General features: G+C 39.3%; 1 protein-coding gene across 3 annotated transcripts in view; it reads left to right on the forward strand.

Annotated features, from left to right (window-relative positions):
* Window positions 1–5,860: 5,860 nt before the first annotated feature.
* The window catches only part of pard3ba (par-3 family cell polarity regulator beta a), a 158,507-nt gene continuing 141,254 nt past the window's right edge, over window positions 5,861–23,113 (forward strand). For 2 of the 3 annotated variants that reach the window (XM_086148140.1, XM_086148142.1), the window contains exons 1-2: window positions 5,861–6,362; window positions 13,366–13,467. In XM_086148140.1, the coding sequence (XP_086004266.1) occupies window positions 6,246–6,362; window positions 13,366–13,467 (219 nt within the window). In that variant the 5' untranslated portion in view covers window positions 5,861–6,245. The remainder of the gene's footprint in view (window positions 6,363–13,365; window positions 13,468–23,113) is intronic. The other variant, XM_086148141.1, reaches the window with a different exon arrangement.

Raw genomic sequence — 23,113 nt, forward strand, 5'->3', positions numbered from 1 at the left:
AGTTTATGTGAAATGTAAACCTCGGCTCAGCCTTTATCCATGCCTCCTCGGAACCTTTCAGAAACTATTTTTACATTACCCACAGTATAAAACATTTTCATACTTTTGACTGCACATTATTCACATTAGAAACTATATTTCAAAAATAAGTTGTTACTGGGGACATTTACATTATGAAGGTAATGATTCTTGTGGATGCATCATGTGTTAAATATGGATTACAGGTTGAAGCACAGAGGGGAGAGATCACAGTTTAAATTATGTCTTTGTCCAGGACTCCAAGTTACTGGCATTAACATTTAATAGTGCATTACTTTACCAACATAAAATAGGGAAAGAGGTTGTTTGCAGTGATGACAGGTGTACATCTATCAAATAGGAATAAATGTTGCATTCTCCACACCTCCATACTGCAGCTATTAGAGTGCATTATACAATACAAATGGTCATGTATTCACCATGATAGCTTATATATTTGGTAGTTCATATGTTAATTGTTTACAGAATTATGCTGGCCTTCTTCATGTTTTCAAACATGTCTATTTATTTGACCTGTAGTTTTGATATAAGAACGAAACAATAAAACAAAACCAACTAACCAACTGACCGACTGATCAACCAACAAACCAACCAAGCAAAATAAACAAACAAACAAATTAACAGATGAATAAGTGGACAGCCAGGAGTTGAATAATAATCTTTAAAATGCAATGCAATGCATAATTACGGCACATCTATTGATTGTACACAGTAGAATAACTGTACTTGTTCCATACAATAATTCTGGAAAGACCAAAAGCACTTTTAATTCCTGGAATCTTTGCTTTCAGTGGCACATACGGAGGATAATGTGTTTCATAGCATGAATATTAAACCTGGGGTCTGAGATGAAATCCTCCAGCTGAATGAAAGTAATATTTTTGCAATTGCAAACATTTTCTCTCATGCCCTGCAAGTCTTGGCTATTGACTGGCTTCGGTCTCACACTGAGCAAAAACACAGCGGTGGTGGCACTGCTGCTGAGAACGTGTCAATTTTGCTCTTTAGAAAAGGGGCACTGCTTGAAGACTGAAAGCAAATCAACACTATTATCGACCCAGACAACCCGGCCCTGTAAATTGCACTTGGAGAGATGAACAAAACAACAAAAAGCATCACTAGGCTCTTATTGACGGCCCACACTTTAGCCAGCACGCTGTACTTCCAGACAAGTGTAAGACTGAAAAGGCTTTATAAAAAAGAGGGGCTTAATAGATCACTGCAAAACAGAAAGTCCATACTCATGACTGTATTTTTGCTCAGAGGTAACTGTGAACATTAGTCTTTAAGCATCATGGTCTTAATTTTGCATCACACTTAACACTATACTACATGGGAGCATTTGGTGTTGCATGAGTGGCAGAGATTAAAAAAATGGTAAGAATAAACTATTGAAAGGATTATTCACACCAAAATAAAAATGGGAATTCCTTTGCAGAAAGTTCATTGTAACATATTTACACATGATATTTCCTGAGGATATGCCTTGGTGATAATGGCAAAAGTATATCGAGATATTTTAGGTTGACTTCTGTTGATTCTTTTCTCTTTTTCGTGGTGGATTGTGGTCAAAGTCAGGTGGACATGTCGATGGATTCTTATTAATGATTTAATGTCATCTGTCAGACGTCTCAGTAATTCTTGCTGAATACTGATTTCAGAAGTGACTGCCATCCAACTGATGGAATTTTTCAATGAAAACCCAAGTCGAAGTGTATATTCTTAAGTAACACGTCCTGATGATGTTATTATTACATATAAAAGGGATATCCCTGAAATGATGGCACAGTGACAAAGTGCTTCATCCACACACAGGATGGCATACAAGTGAAAGAAAAAAAGGGGAATTTTATTATACTAATTATGGGAAATTCATCAACAATATAGTGAATTTGTTTATGTTATTTACTTCCCTCGTTCCTCTTCCCCTTTTTTTTACATTTCCCCTAAAAATGACCTACTTTACTTGTCATGAATAAACCAGTATGCTTGTATGTTACGATGCCTCGTTGTTTACCGTTCATTGTGATATTTGGCATGTATTTGTTTTACAGTGTTGTTCTTCTATTTTTCTGCCCTGTTTAAAAACCCCCAACTTGCTTCACATTCTTCTGAATGCCTCTCAGACAAAACCTCCTTTCTTGTCATTGTGAAACTCACCATGTTGACATATTAATGCTGTGTTTCTTTCAAGTGTCACAACATAAGAACGTACCCGAGCCTTAAGTCGCAGTTTGGCTGACAGACTTGTGTGTTAAAGTGAAAAGGAACAGAGACAGTAACCACCTTGAACAAACAGAAATGCGACAATTGCCAACACCTCCTAGCACCTCCTAGGAGGACTCCACTGACCAGTATATGCAAATAGAGGAATGTCATGTAACATTTTGGAACCGGCTGGATATAAGGAGAGCATGGAAGGTAAACCAAATTGGTGTGGCTGAGCTTTTCCTCAAACCAATGGGAGTCACTTTGAAACAGGCCGATTCCTTTGTATAAGTAACGGCAATACCGTATCATTTGGTCTCTCTTTCCTTATCCATCCATCCATCTTCTTACGCTAATCCTGCACTCAGGGCCGCAGGGGATGCTGGGCCTATCCCAGTTGTCATCGAGCGAGTGGTGGGGTACAGGTGTGACTGGGCACCAGTCAATTGCAGGGCCACATATATAGACAAACAACCATTCACTCACTCATTCATTCAGGGCAATTTTTCCCAATTTTGGACTGTGGGAGGAAACTGGAGAACCCAGAGGAAACCCACGCAGACACGGGGGAGAAAGGTCTCCTTGTGCGGGCTCCTTTGTGCAACCCCTCTCTTTCCTTATGTCATCTGAAATAAAAAAAAGGTATATATGAAACACATGTGCCAGTGCTGACTCTGTAAGAGAGCCAAGTGCTTGCACCAAAAACAAAGTTGCGCAGTGCATGATGAGTCAGCAGCAGACACACAAGGGGAGAACGCAACCAGCGTCATATACTTTCAGGGGCTCTGCAAATACAATGTTAAATAAACCAGGCGTCTGTCTGGAGTTCAGAGCCTGAGGGAAGTTAATAAAAAGACACATACACCATAACGTCTGCTAATCATGGTTGGATTTTATTTTTCTCTTTTCCTGTTTTTGCGTTCAGTCTCATTACCTCCCCTCCCATCCCCCATACGTGCACACAACACACACATACTTCACATGACAGTGTCAGCTTCTTAAGTGTGAATGAGAAGAATAAGGTGAAACACAAGTAAAGAATTAAAAAAAACAATACAACAAACACATGCTGGTAGCCTTCCATTGTTCCATTCCCTACATTTTGGGTGAATTATAGTGGCAGTGGAAATAATTGCTTGTCCCAATTATGAATCCATCTGCCGTGCACGCTTTCTGATTTGATGGGAAGGAAATTCCCAAGAGCAAGAGGAAACAATACGCAGGAATAAGTCATGGTAGCGTGTCAGCATCCATTAATATCCATAAAGGCAATTTCACAGCACACCTATTGACATAAAATGACAAACAATAACAGTAAGGTAATTAGTATGTGTGTGACAATAGGTGAGGCTCTGTGTATGAGTGGTAAAATAATGGATTAGAGGCAAGAGGGTGATCAGGTAAAATTTCATTCTCCAAATGCATGTGGATGATTTATTCTGATCCCCATGGAGAAAGAAAACTTATACCTGTTTACTATAAACTAAAAAACAAGATGTTTATTTGTGTATATCACACACAATAAGATATTCAGATTACCACAGGTGTTATAATAAAACACATATACAATGAAATAAAATGAAATAAAATAAAATAAATAAGAGGTTTCCTCCCACAGTCCAAAAACATGCAGGTTAATTGGAAAAAATGGGGAAAATTGCCCCGAATGAATGGGTGAGTGAATGGTTGTTTGTCTATATATGTGACCCGGCCACGACTCCAGGGTGTACCCTGCCTCTTGCCCCCTGACAGCTGAGAAAGGCCCAGCAGTGTAAATGTTACTGAAGCAAAACCATCAAATGTAAGCCAAAGTAGAAAAAAAGATTAACGTCAGCAACCTCTTTGTTATCTGATGGCTATTGTGTATAATTAAATTTGATACTGAACTAATAAAAGGATACACTTGACAGTATCAATTTTACCTTGTGATGGGTATTTCAGATACCTAGCATGCAGTGTAATACACAAAAATCGCATAAACACACGTGTTTAGTAAATTAAGGAAGCATAAATTGTACAATGTGCAATTGTTTCAGAAACACTACTATGGTAGGGATACTAGGTGTGTCTGAACAAGAGATAAACACTTCTTGCTAAGGATTAAGAGAGACATTGTAATGTTGGAAGCTGTTTTAAATGTCCATGAAAAAAAAGTTTTTTTCAAAGTCAGCAACACACGATGTCTCCTTGTAGAAATTGGTAAAAACAAACAAACAAACAAAAGTTTTCTTTAATCTACTTAATCAGTTCATTTTACAGGTGATCAATTCCCCAGACTGTAAACTAACTCCAGCTGGGATTTACTCCAGGCCACTTCGGACCCTACATGGTTTTGAAATGGTCGAAACAATGGATGAAGGATTTGACTCAAAAAAGCAGTTTATCTAGTTCACACTTGTATACCGGATATTTAGATTGATTTAGTTTCCTTTTAAAGGCCAAACTAAAAGCATGAATAAGGAAAAAAAATCACCTGATTTCATGAGTATATTTTTTCATCACATCGTACTTATTTATGGCCCTAATGCAGACTCAGGGCAGCACGGGCCACTGTCTCCCTGAGCCGCTCCCAAACTCAGATAAAGGGTTGCGTCAGGAGGGGCATACAGCTTAAAAGTTTTACCAAAACCAAACATGCAAATCAATGTATATGAATATGAATAATCGCATACCGAGGCCCAGGTTAACAACGACCGTCATTGGTACCAATGACCTACAGGGTACCAGTGGAAATTGGGCTGCTATGGGTAGAAGAAAGGGAGGAGGAAGGCGTGTTTGGAAGCAGAGAGGGAAAAGGAAAGGCATGAGTCTGGGACTGAGAGAAGGGACTTTGAATATTAGGACTATAATAGAAAAAGGTAGAGAGTTGGTCAACATATTGCAGAGAAGGAAGGTATATATCTGTTTCTTTTCTTGTATTTTTGATTTGATGAAGCACTATTATTATTAGTATTGTTATTATTGTCATTGTCATTATTATTATGATAAACCTAACATAAGACCCCCCCCATTTTTTTGATGAAGCATTATTATTATTATTATTATTATTATCATTATTATTATCATCATTATTATTATGATGATAAACTTAACATAAGACCCCCCCCTTTTTTTTCCAGGCACACAAAAAGTACAGTTTGTTGTATTGAAAGAATAACTTAAATCTAAAATGGTGACGATACATTTGTGCATTTAATAAAATAGTTACAAAATTCAGTACAGAATATTCTGTGGAAAGACCATCTTGTCATTTTTTTTACAGAAACACCAAAACTGACAACAACAGAATGTTAAATCTGTGCATGTTACATAATAAAAAACAAAACAAAACATATTTTTATGTTAGGGTTAGAGTTAGCTAACCATTCAAAGGTGCAACATTCTAACCCGAACAAACATCACTATTATTATTATATCTATATTGTGAAGCGATGGAATCCAGAGTGCCACCTCTTTCAGGCTCTAATAGCCGTGGTTTGACTTTTGACTTTCCGCTTCATGATCGAAGATGACTAGTTTGCATCTTCAGTGCAAATCCGCGATTGCTGGAGATAGCGCTTCGGGACATGTGCATTTTCCTGGAGAGCGGGAGCGGCAGTGATTTCTTCCGGGTGTCTGTCAGCCAGTCAGGTAGCGCTGCTCTGCCTTGCCGTGTTGTGGTGTGTTTGGGGTTCGGTCGGTATCAGCCTGCGGCTCGACGTGACTTTGTAATCACCGGCTTTCTCACACATGTGTGACAGCCCGTCAGGTTCCGTGAAAGGCGGAAAAAGTGTCTCTCCCCCCTCCTCCCTCCTCGGTGATTTTTTTTTTTTCACCCTGACCTGAGACACCTGTTGCTCCAGTTCTAACAAACAGGTGCCATTTTTGGTTTGTTGTTGTGAGTCTGGTTTTTTTTTTTTTAATCTTTATTGTCGTGTCAGGAAGAAAGGAGCGCGGACTACTTTTTGTGATAGTTGTTTGTTTTTTTTTTTTTCAAGAAAGCGAAGTTGTTCGCCGTCATGAAAGTCACGGTAACTTTCGGAGACACCGCCGTGGTTGTTCCATGTAAACCCGGATGGACGGTTCGGGATTTAATCGACCAAGCCGCGCGAAGATACCGCAGGATTTTGGAGCAGGTAAATAGCCTTTTAAAAAAAACCCTCACGTAACTTAATTTTAATCCAGTTTTAATTTGTTTTCCCTTCACCTGTAGTCTAGTTCCTGTCATTCCAACCCTCACGTATTATTGCGCTAGCTAGTATCAGGTCACGTGACGCGCTCTGTTCCGCGTTCAAAGGTTCACGGAGCTGTCAACGGCCTGTAGGTGGAGGAGCAGCTCTGTCCTCCTCTCAGCACTATGCTGCTTTTTACTTCGTTGGAAGAGCTAAAATTGTCAAAGGGTTCACTCTTTGTCATTTTATAATAACAGCTTTCCCCTAGCAATGTGTTTTCCTCATGGGTTTATTGTTATGATTCCCTCAGAATGTAGACATTTGTAAATGCCGGCACACCTGGGGTACAAGTTGAGACTACAACTAAATAAACAAACAATAACAATAACATTGACCACTGGTGTGCATATATTCACAACATCCATACCAACAGCTGACCATCTTCCCAGTGTGAGCAAGGGAATCTGGCTGTCACATACATGGCCTCCACTTATATAGGGCTTGCACAAAGCACTTTAAATTAGATTGCATTCACACACACACTCACAGGCACATACCGATTACGGCAGTGCTGCCATGCAAAGTGGTAAACAGGACATTAGGAGCTACTTGGGGTTCAGTGTCCTACCCAAGACACTTTGGCATGTAGAGAAGGAAATTGTACTTTCAGAGGGATGCCTACCATACCAACTGAGCCACAACTGTATAACTCTATTGATATAGCTTAGACGTCTTGCAGTAAATTGAAAGATCGAAAACTCGAGACAATACAAAAAGGATAGATTGTCCCTACAGTATTGATTCCTCTCCAATTTCAGATGTGTAACTTACAATATTTTGGCCGCTCACTGATGATTAGTATGATTCCATGTGTTAATTGTTTCTGAAAGCTATCAATAATCTCAGTTAAGACTCAAATCCCTGTAGAAACGCAGTTTCACAATTTGTAGTCCATAGGTGATCGAATTTCAAACACATTTAGTACTAATTTACCTATGACTGACGCGGTGCCCATAAACTTCTGTCAAAATTTTTGCCCAGCCATCATGCACCCTGGCCCTGTCTAAATACACCATGTTCCTTCATTCACAGTGGAATGGGAAACTTTATACAAGATAGGCAAAAGGAAACAGGTCAAACAAAAGCCCAGCAAGCCACAATGAGAAGACATAAAACACAGTCTTCCAGCACCTGTGCTGATAATATCTCAAGGCTATAGATGTTTTGTAGACTGATGTTTTCTGTTTTGTGCGGTCCTAAACATACACAAATATATAATCCCTTTCTTGACTCCCATACATCGCAGTGATTTGAGCATTAATCACTCTGCCAAATTGACCTTTTATTAATCAGCAGCTTTGTATGTGCATGCTGTCCTGGTGTGATAGTGTGCTGATTTGTGCTCCCTACTGCGTGGATGTGAATGCTGGCGGTAGCCTTGGCTGTCTACCTGTACAATAGTGTCCTGGTAAAACCCTGGTATCTCTGTGGGCAGGTGGAAGTTTACTGTTTGATGTCCTCAATGTGGATGCAGTTAGGGATGTGTGCTGCGGACAGGAGGCTTTGTCCTTTGAGTGATCGAGGATTAGGATTGGTGGCAGGCAGTGGTCTTATCGGTTGGCTGCTTCTCCTCATCCTACCTTCACACCCTCCCCCTCAGCAAGCAGAGAAGCCTGCTTATGGGGATGCAGGAGACAGCAGGAGTAGTGATGTCAGGAACTCCTGTGTGGCTGGATTGCCTGATGGATTGCTTTCACTCGGTGACATGGCACACACAAACACTGAAATGACACACAAGAGCTCATCACACTCTGCTTCACTGACCATTAATACCTCGCTTGCTGTGCCCAGTGTTCCCTGCTGGGTCTTGCCAAGATATGCTGCAGTGCACAAACTGAAGCAGGCTAAATGTGTGTGTGTGATTAGAATGCACACATGCCTTGATTGCTTTTCACAGAGCATATTAATTAGAGCTGCAGACGCTGACTCAACAGTCTGGCCTTCTCTTAACTGAGGCAGAGCATCGTAAGGACATTGTAGCTCGGTAGCTGCCAGAGAGCACCGAATACATCTGACCAGGAGAGATGGCACTTCTGCCCAGAGCATCCACTTAACTCCCACATTTACTGCACATTCTCTACTCTGTTGCTTTCCTGCTGACGGGACCTGGGTGTTATCACCAAAGCTGTGTGGGTGGGTAGCGAACAGGATCTTTTTTCGTTGGCAATGCCGTAATGGTCTATAGCACTTCTTAATTAGCTGTTTATCTCCGCGTGAGTGTCGCTGTAAATTTTAACAGATTCAAGTGCATTCATCTCCTTGCGAATAGTTACTGACAAAGCTGCTTCATCACAAAAATTTGCAGTCATAAAAATGACATTACAATCTGTGTGGGACATTTGTTTGTGATGATAGTAGCATTTGCTCCTTGTTTATTGTGCCATCGCTGTTATTATTGCTTATGATAATAGGATACATAATAGCTGAAAATCAAGCAAAGCATTTTTGCCAGGTGTCAACAAGTCATTTAATCTTTTTAAGTTGTATTCTTCTAAGTTGCGCTTTCTAATTTTGACAAGCTGAAACTAGTATGTGCTTTGCAGCATTACTAGTTGAATGACAAAGGCAGTAATATAGCTGGTTAACTTTTCACATTTTGGCCCAAGCACTTTCTGTGAATGGGTGACTGTTTATCTTGAGTTTTCCCTGGGCAGACCAGCATTGGGAGTGTGCTGTTCCCAGGGGAAACAGACAGGGCCTTGATGTGTATGTGTCTGTTTTTTTCTCTGCATGTTCAGTTCAGATTACAACCCCTATAGAAACCGGCACTGGTACCTCCCTGCTTGTCCAACTCACTGGAATCACTTCCTCATTTTGTATTTACAAAAGTGCTCAGTGCTCACTATCAGGCTTTAATTTGTCTTCGATTCCAAAACAGATACATTATTAACACTTTAAGCCACATCCTAATTCATAGCATGGGTCTATTAGTATCTGAATTAAAGGTATTGTTAACAAAGCTATGGTCATCATGTTATAAAGTAGGACATGAAGGGAGACAAAGTTGGACTTTTTGTCATCATGAATACCTGACAATCACCATCTACTGCCTACATATTATAGCTCAGAGACCCAGAAAGCCCTCAGCCCTTGTGTTGTAGAAAGAATGTCTCTAAAAGGATAGAAAGTAGTGTGGTTCCAAAGATAAATGACTTCACCTGAGAGCCAATGGCACAGCTTTTTCAGTTCAAACCCTTGGTTCAGATAACATGACAAATTTGAAATCAGCCAGCAGTGCAAAAATGCAGTCTTTCAATGTAAAATATGAAATCTGTTCTCCAATTTTTCAAGTTTCTGAAAGTTTACTTCAACTGACTCTAGGATTTTGATTTCCTCACAGGAACATGTTCGTTAATCACTACTAAAAAGTGTTAGGTCCATCCAACTTGAGCTGGCTGCCATGTAATGCTGAGCTCCCACATCTGAAGGTCTCAAAAGGAATTTGTGATTCTTTGAGAATTCTTAGACACTTGCAGTTATGTTGCATTTTCTAGATCGTCACCCATCCTTTCTTCAGCATGAGTCTCTATGATTGGTATGATTGCTTGATTGGTCAAATATGTAATTCACCTCCACAATGTAGTGTCATTGATATTCTTAGGTATTTCCACCCTTGATTCAATATACAGTAGGCATACCAAATTTCAGTCATTTTTTCCTTATTATCTTTCACTTACACCGATAGAGCTGACTTGAACACACTATTTCATTGACATGTTCATTAAGCACCTTTTTTTAAGGCTAAATCCATACCATTCTCCTGCAGCTGTGTAATTACACATTCTTCTCAAGATCAAAGTGTGAAATGCACCCGCTACATCACCACCACCGCATCCCCACCGAATTTAGCTTTGCTAATCGCCCCGATGTTTCACCATTCTCGAGTGCAATGCTGTTTGCTCACCGGAGAGGGTAAAGGGAAAAGAAGGAGATATGACTTCAAATGGTGGGAAGCTTAATAGTGTCATTTGCGGGGGATTTACTCTTCTAACTGTCGCACTAATTTTCCTCTACTGTTGACTGACTCTTGACTTCTTTTTAAAAATTCCTTTTTTTAATTTCTTTTTTTTTTGCATTTTGCAGAAAGAGTTCAGGATACAAAGGGGAATTAACAGGAATCGACAATGAGGGACTTTAGAAGTTTTTTCTTTTTTTTTTAATTCCCCCCTCTCTTTATGGATTACTTTCTCTCTGTAGTGTCATTCATTAATCTCTTTACAGCAGTAGGAAGAGAGTGAAGTGGGGGCCTTGTGAGTTTAGATTGGAGGAAATTAATCCAAGTGTACCAGGTGTGCTTAAGCTCAGCCTGCAGTGATGATGCTCATTAACACCGTTGTGGTCTGATACACCGATGTGAATTAATCCTTTGCTGTAAAATTGCACATTTTTCTCTCTAAGGTGTATTCTAATGCTGTTGTCCTGGTGTCATCCTGGCAACGTTAAGTGTTTGTTTTCTCCCCTTGACTTTTGCCATCATTCCTGCATGTGCCTGTATGTGTACTTTTGCACACACACATGCCTGAGGTGTTGGCTGGGGATAATAGAATGCAGTTCTCCAGGACAGACTCGTCTGTTTGGTGAGAGGTGCACTTTGACCTGATGTCTGGACTTCAGTTGTAAGAGAGCTGAGTGATAGGACTTCAAAAAAATTCAATTTTACCTTGAAAGACAGTTAAAAAGGCAATAACAAATCTTACACATTTTTAGAAAACATTCTCTGCAGTTTTAACATCAGACATTTTTGTTCTGTCATCAACCATTGTAGCAAAACTGTTTCTAGCCCATGGGCAGGGTATGATTGTTTTTGACAATCTGCTAGGGAAGCTGCTTGCCACATTTTACTCAGCCCTATAAGGTTGTCCTAGAATTTCCATATATCCATCCAGAATGAAATTACATGTATAAAAATGAAATGAATTTGTCTTTTACTGCTTTTGGATCCATAGTGAAGAAGTCCAGAATGACTCTTCACATACAATAGTTTACATATGTACAATCTGTACGAGTAAACAGTTTAGCGACTTTGCTAAGATGCAGTAGTGATAAATACAATGAAAGAAGAGGCACAGGAGAACTGGCATGGATTTGGCAAAAACAGATGTATTTTTTTAACCAGATGATTCTTCTTTTCTCTTTTCCTTTATTCTAGCATACACAAATGTATAGAGTTTCCTGATTGAAAAATAATTAACAGTACATACACTGTTAGACAAGGGTATCCACACATCAAATCAATATTGGGAGTGTTGAATCTTGGCTTTTGTTGGAGAGACATATTGCTTTGGATGGTTTGAATTTTTTGCTTTTTTTGCACACTTGTGTGGAAATTATAATAAGTTCATATATTTCTCGCTGCAGATTTTTTTACTACCTTGAACAGCTCTGTCGTTTGTATAATGGGCACTCCTGAAGAAAGGGAGTTTCAGGTTTAATTCCTGTGACTGAAACTCCAGGCTCTCGCCACCATTTGTTTTAAGAAAATGGGGTTGGCCCACTGTGAAAGGCAGGCGGCCCCTCTCTGTGCCCTGTAATTCACATTTGAATGCAATAGAGCAAGGAGGAGCCCATTCATGACAAAGCTCAGTGATATAGCAGAAGCTGCTTGCTGGGTCTCAGCCATATTCGTTGGAGCCTCTGTGACTTTTAGCCTATAGTTATCATTTAACTGGAAATGTAGTCTTTTGTTACTCTGGACAGATTGCTTGTTGGTGTAGGTATTTACTAATGGACCATTTTCCTCTACATGCAACTATAGCAAGTCTCAATTATTCTTTTTTGTACTGACTGGTTTGTACTGGGTCAGAAAAAGGGGAAGATGCTATTCATATATTCCTATGTTGACATACTGTGAATAGCTGTTTGGATTTCAGATTATAGCTCTCACAAAAGTCCATGTTCTCTTTATCCATGACTGGATTGCTGGGGCCATTATAATTCCTACTCTCTGGGGTGTGTTTTCTCCGGCCTCTGTCTTGGTGATGGTGAAACTGGACTGGAAACATTTCTTGCTTTTCACACCTCCCTTTCACATTCTTCTGTGCTGACTTTACCTGTGTTTAACAGCATGCACAGTACAATGTAGTTCATGAGTTAGAACTGTACTTGATCATTTGATACAGATTTTTAAATAGGATTTGAAAAGATCATCAGCAAGCCTGTTTTCTTTACATGACTTTAATGAACGTTAATTTAATAATAATAATATTTATTATTATTATTGTTAATATTTGAATATATATTAGATTGTTTAATATTTTATTCTTTAAATGTCCAGGGAAAATTCGATTTCATAATTTCTGAAAAGTGGAGTCTGGCAGATTAATTCACTCTAATCACACTATTCATATGCTTTGTTGTCCTAGGTAAATGTGTTGACTATTTGATCCTTGATCTCAGATACTTATGCTTTGAGTCTCAGTCATGTTGGAGCTTTTTAATGCTTATGAGACGAGATGTTTCTTCACAACAAAAACCTCACGTTGGCCTTAAGTTTTGTAGATATTGTTTAGATTCTTTAACGATTCATGTTTATTTTCAAAAATGTAAGAGTATTCATGAACATTTTTTTTTTTTTTTTGGTGTTTTCATTTATGTCGCTGTTTTGCATGTTTTTAATCTCCGTGTCTTCTCTTTTTTAGTTTGGCCATTGTCACGGTATTACCTTTTCAATGAATGCATAAAAATTGTAATTTGTTTGTGTGTTTTATATTTTAATTTTATTCATTTGATCAGGAATGGCCAGTCATTTTGTTTTATGGTGACTTTTGACTACATTTATAGTGTTTGCGTTGCTCAGTTTCATTTCAGACATTTGAATTGTTAGACTGTGGGAAGTTGGAATATGTAGTTTTCTTGAAGCTTTTCCTATTGGTTCATGTGCTATCATTTCATTGCCTTCTTTTTCAAGAACGGTGAGAGTGTGGTGGACATTCATCGCTTGGAATACACTGAAGGAGGGATCCTGGACATCGATGACCTGCTGGCTGAACTGGTGGAGGATAGAGACAAGGTGAGGGAAAGGATTTATGTATCCCTCTTTCATTCAAGCCACTCTTTAACCAAAGAAACTGGATATCAACCCTCCACATTCTTTCCCTGTTCTTGTTCTCTGACAGACTTGTTCTCTTATCTTCAGTCTGAAGACAGGTTTACATCTGATAGGCAGAAGTTTCCTGCAGGCATATTGCTCTGCATATCAAAATGAGCTGTCCTGCTGCATTTTCGTGTCAGTAAATTACAACAAAGTATCAATCATGCTTACTCCAAATTTGTTTTGACTCTTCTTAAAGTCTCCAATCTAGAAAGACGACAGGACTTAACATAAACATGGCCTTTGTTTTTTTCAACCTTGGTTTATGCATCCATCCTTCCATCTTTTGCCGCTTATCCTGCACTCAGGGGCGCGGTAACCCATGCTAGCTGTCACTGGGCGAGAGGCAGGGTATACCATGGGTATACCCTGGACTGGTCGCCAGTCAATCGCAGGGCCACATACAAAGACAAACAACATGACAACATTCACATTTTTTTTTCCCAATTAACCTGCTGCATGTTTTTTTGAATGTTAACCATGCAGACAACATGCAAACTCCAAACAGAAAGGTCCCCTTGTCATACTCGAACCATGGCCCTTCATGAGGCTGAAGCGCTAACCACTGTGCCACAATGTCTACCCCTTTGTTAACTGAAGAAATGATAAAAGCACCTTGCGTCATGTACTCTATACTTATCTTACTTATTAACAAATTTGTCCAATGGGAATCAATAAAATATTATTTTCTTATGTGACTAATAAAAAGTTCTTTACTGTCTTATGGTAAAGAAAAAAATAAAACCTACTGGCGTTACATTGGTTATTGCTTCTCCCTCATAACAAGAGGGTTCCCAGTTCAATTCCTAAGGGGGTCTCACTATGTGGAGTTTGCATGTGCTCCACGTCTGTGTTGGTTAAGTTTCGGTTCTCTGCTTTTCTCCCACAGTCCAAAAACATGCAGGAGGTTAATTAAAAACCTCTAACCTCACAATAAATGAATGAATGTTTATGTTTTTTTTTAATTGAGTAATTTTCTTTCATACAGCACTTTGAAAAGTACTTCATATCTCAGTATATCATTACTTATTTATTTTCATTATTTTTGTCAAGCTTACAGTCTTCACCCTCTCCCTAAACTTCATTCTCATATCTAGAATGATATGAATGGAGGAGCTGCGCTGATGGTTTTTAATGGTGTATTATTGAGATTGGTAGAGAGAGAGAGAGACTTCTGAGGTTTCAAACAACATTCACCCTGTGCAGAGGGAAGTTCTCCAAAACATCAGCAATGAGGTATAAAGGGGCGGTGAAGACTGCATTTCATGCATACAAAGAGCAGATTCAATTTCCTCTTGCTAATTCATCATAATACATTCTTAAGATGTGCTAATAGTAGTGGCCTGATTAAATTCACATTTGTCGGCCGGAGGCCCGGAGGAATCGTGTCCCAACACTAAGTCAGCGAGAAGGCCAAATAAAAAGGAATATTCATCTAATCCTGTACAATGCAAGAACAGTTGGTGTTTTAAACAGCAATAACAACTTTATTCTTCAACTTTGTGTGTGTCTCCGTGTGCGTTGGTGTGCATGTAGGACTGCAACTGTGGCAACACATCCTTTGTGAAAAGGGGGACAGATCTGAATAAAAGATGTGTAAACTTTTCAGCAGAGTAGGAAAATGATGTTACTGCAATTACTGTAAGCAAAAGCTTAATTTTCCAGAATGATGGAATTATAGTCATATGTTCTGCATCTTTTTTGAAGCCCGTGGAATTTAATGACTAATTTTACAACGTATTTCTCTCAGCATCTCTGATGAAGTGTCACAGATCACATCCAGCTTCAGCATTTGATCAAACTCTCCTGCTAAAAAGTCAACCTGACGTCAGCATTCTTTCCTGAGCAGTGGTTTCTTTTAGCAATTATGGGCTCTGCTGAGCCGACGTTTCACTAAAACCTTCACCAAGCAGGAACTGTCACATCTACCTTTTGTTTCTTTACTCTCCCAGCTTTCACCCAATTTCTTCTAATACACCACCTACTTTCATCTCACTTCTCAGTTTCCTTTTGTTTATGCTTCTGATGAAAAGATAGCAGAAGGAAAAGGACTCGCACACACGATTTTCAGAACACGCCAGTCATTTGACTTATCTCTGCGCTCCCAAACTGTGTCTGCGCTCATAGATTAATGAGCTTTGCCTGGCATTCTTGATTAGTCTGACTTCCTTTTGTTTGTCTTTGTTTTTATTACTTCGCCACAGATGACAGATTCTATCTTTAGTGCTTCTCTTTTTTTGTTCCATTATTTAGGCAGATGCTGTTTTACCATCAATCATAGAAGGGCGGTCCTATTGTGAGGGCTCTTCACTGCACAGCATGGGCCCTTGGCTAGCCATGGATGCTAATGAGAGATAATGGTTTGCTATTTTTCTGCCTGGTGGTTAGCTTAGCCACAAGTTCAGACCTCCTTTTTTCGCGCCAGACATTGAATAATGTTCGCCACATACACTTGTACTTTGAAACATTCGCACATCTGTACTGTCTCTGCAGTCCACAGGCAGTCGTGTTGTGTAGCAAGTTAGCATTAGTATATGGAAGAAACACCACTGGTGGTTGATGAGGCTGGAGATGAGGGGTTGGCTGTGATTTGATTACAATTCTACCCCCTGCATCTGTGACATGCTCGCACATGCCAACATGTACACACACACTCCTTTCATTAGCCCCTCATCTTGAAACACAGTGGCCACCAGTCTGTTCATGAATATTAATATAAATCTGATGAATGCAGAGAAGGCCATGGGTGTCGTTATAGGTGTGACCCTATGTGCACAGTTACATGCTCACAGAGACAAAGGACCACATTATTTAAAAAAAAGTAATGGTTCACTCTTATCCTCTGTGGAGCTCACTTTCTTTTTAAGTGTGTTTGTGTGTGCGTAAGGGGGCATGTATTTTTACATGTGTGTACCTTACAGCTCTCAAGATGGCAGTTGGAGTCATTGACCTCTCAAGATACCCCACTACTTTGTTAATAGTGAAGCAAAGTGATAAGAAATAACAGCTTTTCGACCGTTTCTTCTTTTTACACACCGTTTTTGTGCTGTGGCTATTTAGCCTGACCCCCACCCCCTTTATTGTCCAGTGCAGTCGTATGTGGTTGTCTGATTGTATTTCTGCATACTGCATACATTTATACATTCTGAATAATACAGCACATAAGGAGGTAGGATGTCTTTATGACAATGCGTCTTGGAACAGATTGTGTTGCTAAAACCAAACCAAACCAAACGTCCATGTGAACATGAAAGTAAGGCAGTGCATGGTTAAAATAATAAAAATCCTGATGTTATATAAGGATGTTAAACTTGATGGATATGATACATGCATCAGTCATAGAACAAATGAATTTAAACCATTTATTTGATACTTAAACAGAAATCTATTTTTACATCTGGTCCAACAATATCTGCTTCCTATCAAGTCTACTTTTAATATTGAATTATTACAAAAGGTGTGCTACAGCCTGTGGATATGAAAATGATTTAGATGTTATTGATGTGGCATTATTTTATGACTAATGAAAATGTATCTTTATCTTTTTGCTTTTAAAATGCAGTATTTAGCTGCAACCATGACTGCATTCCCCCTCTCTCCTCCATGCCATCCCTCCCTCACTCTTCGCCCTCTCGCAATAAAAAGTGGATACTAACAGATGTATTACCTTACCTCTACACCCATTTTCTGCCATCAGAGCTGTCACTCTCTCCCATTCACAGCTCTATGGGTTCCTGAAATTATCCATGACCATCACTCCCAGCTGTCAGGCTGCTGGTCTCTTGCCTGCAAGGCATTAACATAAAAATCATTTGCCAGGTTTGAATTAAGGAGCCCTTTCATAAATTTACCATTATTTTTGTTTTCAGGCCATTCATTTTATTTTCAATGATTGAACTGTTAACCAAGAATGCCTTTCAAAAAATCCCATTCAAAAATACTTGTTTCAAGCAGATCTGAGAAACCTCTATTTAAAACAGATGTAAAGTATCCCTCTAACTTATACTCACTTTTTATCAAGTTCCAAAGTCCCATTTAATTTCACATTTTTTATTCTATAAGTTGATCCGGAAAAACACAAGATTTCGCCTATATCACTAATTTATTCTTCGTGTTTGTTCTGAGTGTTTTTTTGAGTTTCAGGTTCCTATATTGTACTTTTGTCGAGTCAATGCTGAGAAAATAGTGACTCAGAATGAATTTTTTTGCCTTTTCGTGTCAAACTACATACACATCATCATAGACATTGACTCTTTGTAAAGCATTAATGTGAAGGAATAGGAACAAAAACAGATTTTTGACTAGTTGGGAACTTCAAAGTCCACATAAATGATTTATTAGGAGAGTGTCTTCCTGCACCTTTACAGACATGAAATTTGAGTGTGTAATGTGTGTGTATATCCTCTTGTCACGGTGACTGGGGATGGAATGGGGATTAAAGTCAGGCAGGAGAACATCCCCTCATAAATGTGCTGTCACTCCACATTTAATATGTGTGAACGTGCATGAGCACAGCACCAGGCTTTGGAGTGGAAAAAACATAAAACACTTAACCTTCCATCCCATTCAGCCAAATGAGAACTCTAATTTCGCTGGAAATTTAATTAAAAAAAATACAATTATTTCCCCCATCTCTCATTAATTAGTTCTCTTTAATTACTGGGCCTAGAAGGCGTCTGTGAATCTCATGTCATTGGCTCCAGGTGCTGGAATGTAAATGTTACAGGAGAATATCTCTTGTCATCTCACCTGAAATGTCAAGTGCTTGATTCTGAGGCCATTTCCCACCCTCCATATTGTGTCAGAAATACAGGGGTGACACGTGGGGCTGTTTATATATAAAGAAAATCCACATCTTCAAATGGCTTTAAAAGGAGATTTATTTGAATGATCGAATGATCCTTTGGGAATGCATATTTAATATGCGTTTCCACTAGTTCGGACTTAAGTCAAATATGGACCCAATATTTCTAAATTTTTGTTGCGTAGATTCTGTGACCATTTGAAAGATATCCTGCTGATTATTTGACCACTAGAGGTGCTGTGGTGCATTACTTTAAGGAGCCTTGTTTTGCTTATTTCTCCTGATCTTGCATTCGCTAAACTGTGAAACTATGAAATATGAAATAATATTTAATATTTAGAAAATTAAGTTTACATTTAATGTGCTAACCATTTGAATGTGATCTTTTAGTGAGTTTTAACATTTCCACTGAAAAAATAAAAAATGAAAAAATAAATATGAAGTGAATGTGGGATGCTGAGTGATGTATTGTTCAAATGAGTGACAATTGTATGTTTTAAGGTTGAGCCGTGATGTATATTTTAGTTCACATAGCTTCGGCAGAACTTTCTTTTACCTCATGTGGTGTGACTTGAAGTCCTTTATTACATATTTGATGTCAGCTCCCCTGACAAGCCACAATGAGGCATCACTTAGAATGTGGTAGCCCACTGGAGGGAAAGTTTAGTGAATGGGATGTGATTGTGAGATGCAGACATGCTTATTAGCCTTTGATGCTCCATGACGTCCAGCTCCCTCACCTCCATTCTCCTCTTTCACGGCTTTGTTTGATTGGCATATGAATAGTCACATAGTAACAGGGCACTTTATCACACTGTCTGTCTGAATGGCCAGTGATGAGCCAGTGCAAGAGGTTCAAGTGTGCTAATTAGAAAATGTCACATGCTTGACAGCCAAATCATTATATATTCCCTCATTACATTGTAATCATGATCCATACATCCTCACCTGTGAAGAGTGTGTTCAGTGCCAGTTTCCTCTGATCAATTTCTTTTACCCTTTTTTTCCAAAAATATCATAGATTTTTTTATAAGACTTATGAGGGTTTTTGTTTTTTAACTTGAATTCTTTTATCTTGAATTACTTAATGACAAAATAGTTATTTAACCCAAGAATATACAATGTTTCCCATGTGTTTCAACATTCATTGTCATCTGTATTATTTCTTCTGTTAAGTTTTATCCACTGTACAAGACTGTTCAGTATACACAGTACAGAAGATCAAAATCACATCCCCCATGAAGGTGGTATATTAGGGTTTATCACTCTAAATTTCTCCACTCTGCCAGGGGAAATAGGGTAAGTAGATTGGCAATAAATTAAAACAAATCAAAATAAAACCACTTAAAAGTTACATTGAAATAACCAAGTAAGAATCTGCAAATAAATTCAACAAAAGTGTCATTAATCCATATTCAGTATACTGGAGAGAGTCACTTAATTTAATTTGGCACTAACCGATTCACAGCAACAATAATGAATCATGTATGGAGTCCTAAAATTGAGAATTTTAAACACTATAAAATAGAGTGCAGAGGCCCAATATTAAATAAATGCTATTTCAATTTGTGTTTAAAACAAGTCATTCAGCACTTTTAACATATTAAGAACCATGGCAGGGCCCAACAAAGCAATATATTTTCTCCATCCAATAACAAATAAAATACCAAATATGAGTGTTCCTGCACTGAAAAAAGTCTCTATGGCTAGAGGATATTAAGCATGAGAATACTTGTCACATTTAAATCGTGAAATGTACAGTTATTGGAAGCCCTGTGATATGAAATACAGTGGATATTTGGAAAAAATTGTGATAAGGCTATCACATGACATTTTCCACTGGTCCCTGCAACTTCAGTAACAAAAGTCTGAGCTTGTTTGTCTTTGACCTTGACATATTTGACTTGGTAGAGGGGGGTTGTGTTGGAAGAAAGAAAGGTTTGGTTCCTGATTTGATTCCGACGAGGGGGCCTTTCTCTCTGTAGATTGCGTGTTCTCCCAAAGTCTGCGTTGGTTTCCTCCGGGCTTTCTGGGTTCCTCACAAAGCCCAAAAAAACATGCAGTAGGTGAATCGGAGATCCTGAACTGGTCAAAGTTGTGAATGGGGGATTAAATTATTATATGTCTCTACATGTAGCATTGTGATCAACTCACCCAATTACAACTGTGATGTGACCCGACACCCCACAACCCTGACTGCAGGATAAGTGCTATAGATAATGAATTAATGAACTGGATGTAGCTGTTAATGTTTACTGCCATTCACCCACATGCTCATGTTTTTTTGACTGTTGCGGGCCTCATTACCTTATCCCTTATCTGTCCTAGTGTCAAGGTTACTGTGTATTAGAAAAGCCAGAAGTGTTTCCAAATGTCAGTTGTTGAAATACAAGACTGATCCCAGACCTGCTATTTACCTTATGTGAGATTTAAACCCATCTTGTAACTTATTGAGCCACGAAAGCATGGGTTTCACTGTCATTGTGTGTGTGTGTGTGTGTGTGTGTGTGTGTGTGTGTGTGTGTGTGTGTGTGTGTGTGTGTGTGTGTGTGTGTGTGTGTGTGTGTGTGTGTGTGTGTGTGTGTGTGTGTGTGTGTGTGTGTGTGTGTGTGTGTGTGTGTGCGTGCGCATGCGCTCGCGCACAGTGGGGAGAAAAACTATTTGATACACTGCTGATTCTTCAGCTTTTCCCACTTGTAAAGCATGTAGAGGTCTGTAATTTTAATCACAGGTACTCTTCAACTGTTTGACAGAATCTAAAACAAAAATCTAGAAAACACATTGTATGATTTCTTAAGTAATTAATGTACATTTTATTGCATGACATAAGTATATGATTACCAACCAACCAGTAAGAATTGCGGCTCACACAGACCTATTAGTTCTTCTTAAGGAAGCCCTCCTGTTCTCCACTCAGTACGTGTATTAACTGCACCAGTTGGAACTTATCTGTATAATAGACACCTGTCCACACTCAATCAAACAAACTCCAACCTCTCCTTAATAGCCAAGACCAGAGAGCTGTGTAAAGACAGGTCAGGTATAAAATAGCAGACCTGCACATAGCTGGAGTGGGCTACAGGACACTAGGCAAGCAGCCCGGTGAGAAGGCAACAACTGTTGACGCAATTATTAGAAAATGGAAGAAGTTCAAGCTGATCGTCAATCTCCCTTGGTGTGGGGCTCCATGCAAGAGCTCATCCTGCGGGGTGTCAATGATCATGAGGAAGGTGACCTGGTCAATGACCTGAAAAGAGCTGGGACCACAGTCTCGATGAAAACAATTAGTAATACACTACGCTTTCATGGATTAAACTCCTCCAGCGCACACAATATTGATATTGCTATATACATTTTTTTTACATCTAGGACAGGCCTACCTCAAAGCACAATGGTGTCATTGGTATGACTGAGTGGTAGGAGTTATGCTCAGATCAGCAGTTCATTTACAAGCAATTAGTGTCCAAGTTCTTGCAAAGCCAATATATAAACAAGTTGCATTTCAAATAAGCATACAGGAAAGTGTCTGTCGGAGGAGATTTGACTAGGGCTGATGAATGCTCTGCTGATAGGCTTGGGTCACTTGCTTTGATTTCATCGTCACCCATTTGTCCCAGCCTTCATTCTCTCCCACCTTTTCATCTGATCATACCATCCCCTGCCTTCTCTCTCTCTTTCCCTCTCTTGCTCTCTGTGTCTGTCTCTCTCTCTCGCACACACACATGCAGAACTCAGATTTATATATTTTTTTCCCGTGTTCACTAGCTCTGGTTTGATTGTAATTAGAATGTCTGACCTCAAGGAGTAATTGTTGTTCTGCCAGGTTTCTTTCCATTATAAGCCATTCTCTTGAAGTTTCACTTTGTAATTTTAATTCTTTTAGATGATCCATTGCACTACCCTTTTGACTTTGAGTGATGACACCTCTCCAAAGTGATTTGTCAGTTCACTGAGCCAAAGATGGGGATTCAGTCACGATAAGGCCCTCTTCTGTTTTCATTGCAGCAGTGTGTGCGACTTAACAGAGGCTGCGCTCGGCCGTCATATTCTCACATCTTGTCCTTCGGTGTCTGTCTTTCTGTTAATCACAGAGATCCCGTGTTGCCCTCTATGTTGCCATCACACCACCCATTAGCTCCTAATGGAGCGAGACGGTCAGAATGTAACCTGACCTGCCTGCTGTGGTCTAGAAGAGACCCTGGAGGGTTATTGCTGAGGTTGGACGGGTACCATGCCCTGTGGACTCATGAGCACACAATCCTAATGAAAGGGGAGGATGAAGCAAGAGGAATCGGTTGTGTCATTGTGCGCTATTTAGGAAGCATTCACACACTGAGAAATTTTGACTCACAAAAACAAAACAGCAATGTTGATTCTGTTGTGCTTCCAAATCCTCATTTGTGTGTTTTCAGTATTAGCTCTACCAGTTAGCAGCAATTTTGGCAGAACATCCTGTGGAGGAGCTAATCACATCCAGCTAATGATCTATTATAGATCAACTTATTTACAGCAAATCTACTCTTTGACTGAATCCAGCCGCGCTCCATCTGTTTTCCTAGATGACTTTGCCCGTGTGTGTGTATGTGTTGTCTGAGGCTGTGTGCTGTGTTTTCCCTATGCTCACTGAGCCCCCAAGTTTGTTCCAACTGGTAATAACTCAAATCAGCAGCAAGTCACACAAGAGCGTGCGTGTGCCTGTGCGTGTGCATGTGTGCGTGTGTGTGTGTGTGGTAGCTTTTACTTCACAGCAACTCAAAGATG

Source organism: Fistularia commersonii, chromosome 6, assembly GCF_037954325.1.
Source record: "Fistularia commersonii isolate RoL2024-O1a breed Wild chromosome 6, RoL_Fcom_v1.0, whole genome shotgun sequence".
Lineage (NCBI taxonomy): Eukaryota > Metazoa > Chordata > Actinopteri > Syngnathiformes > Fistulariidae > Fistularia > Fistularia commersonii.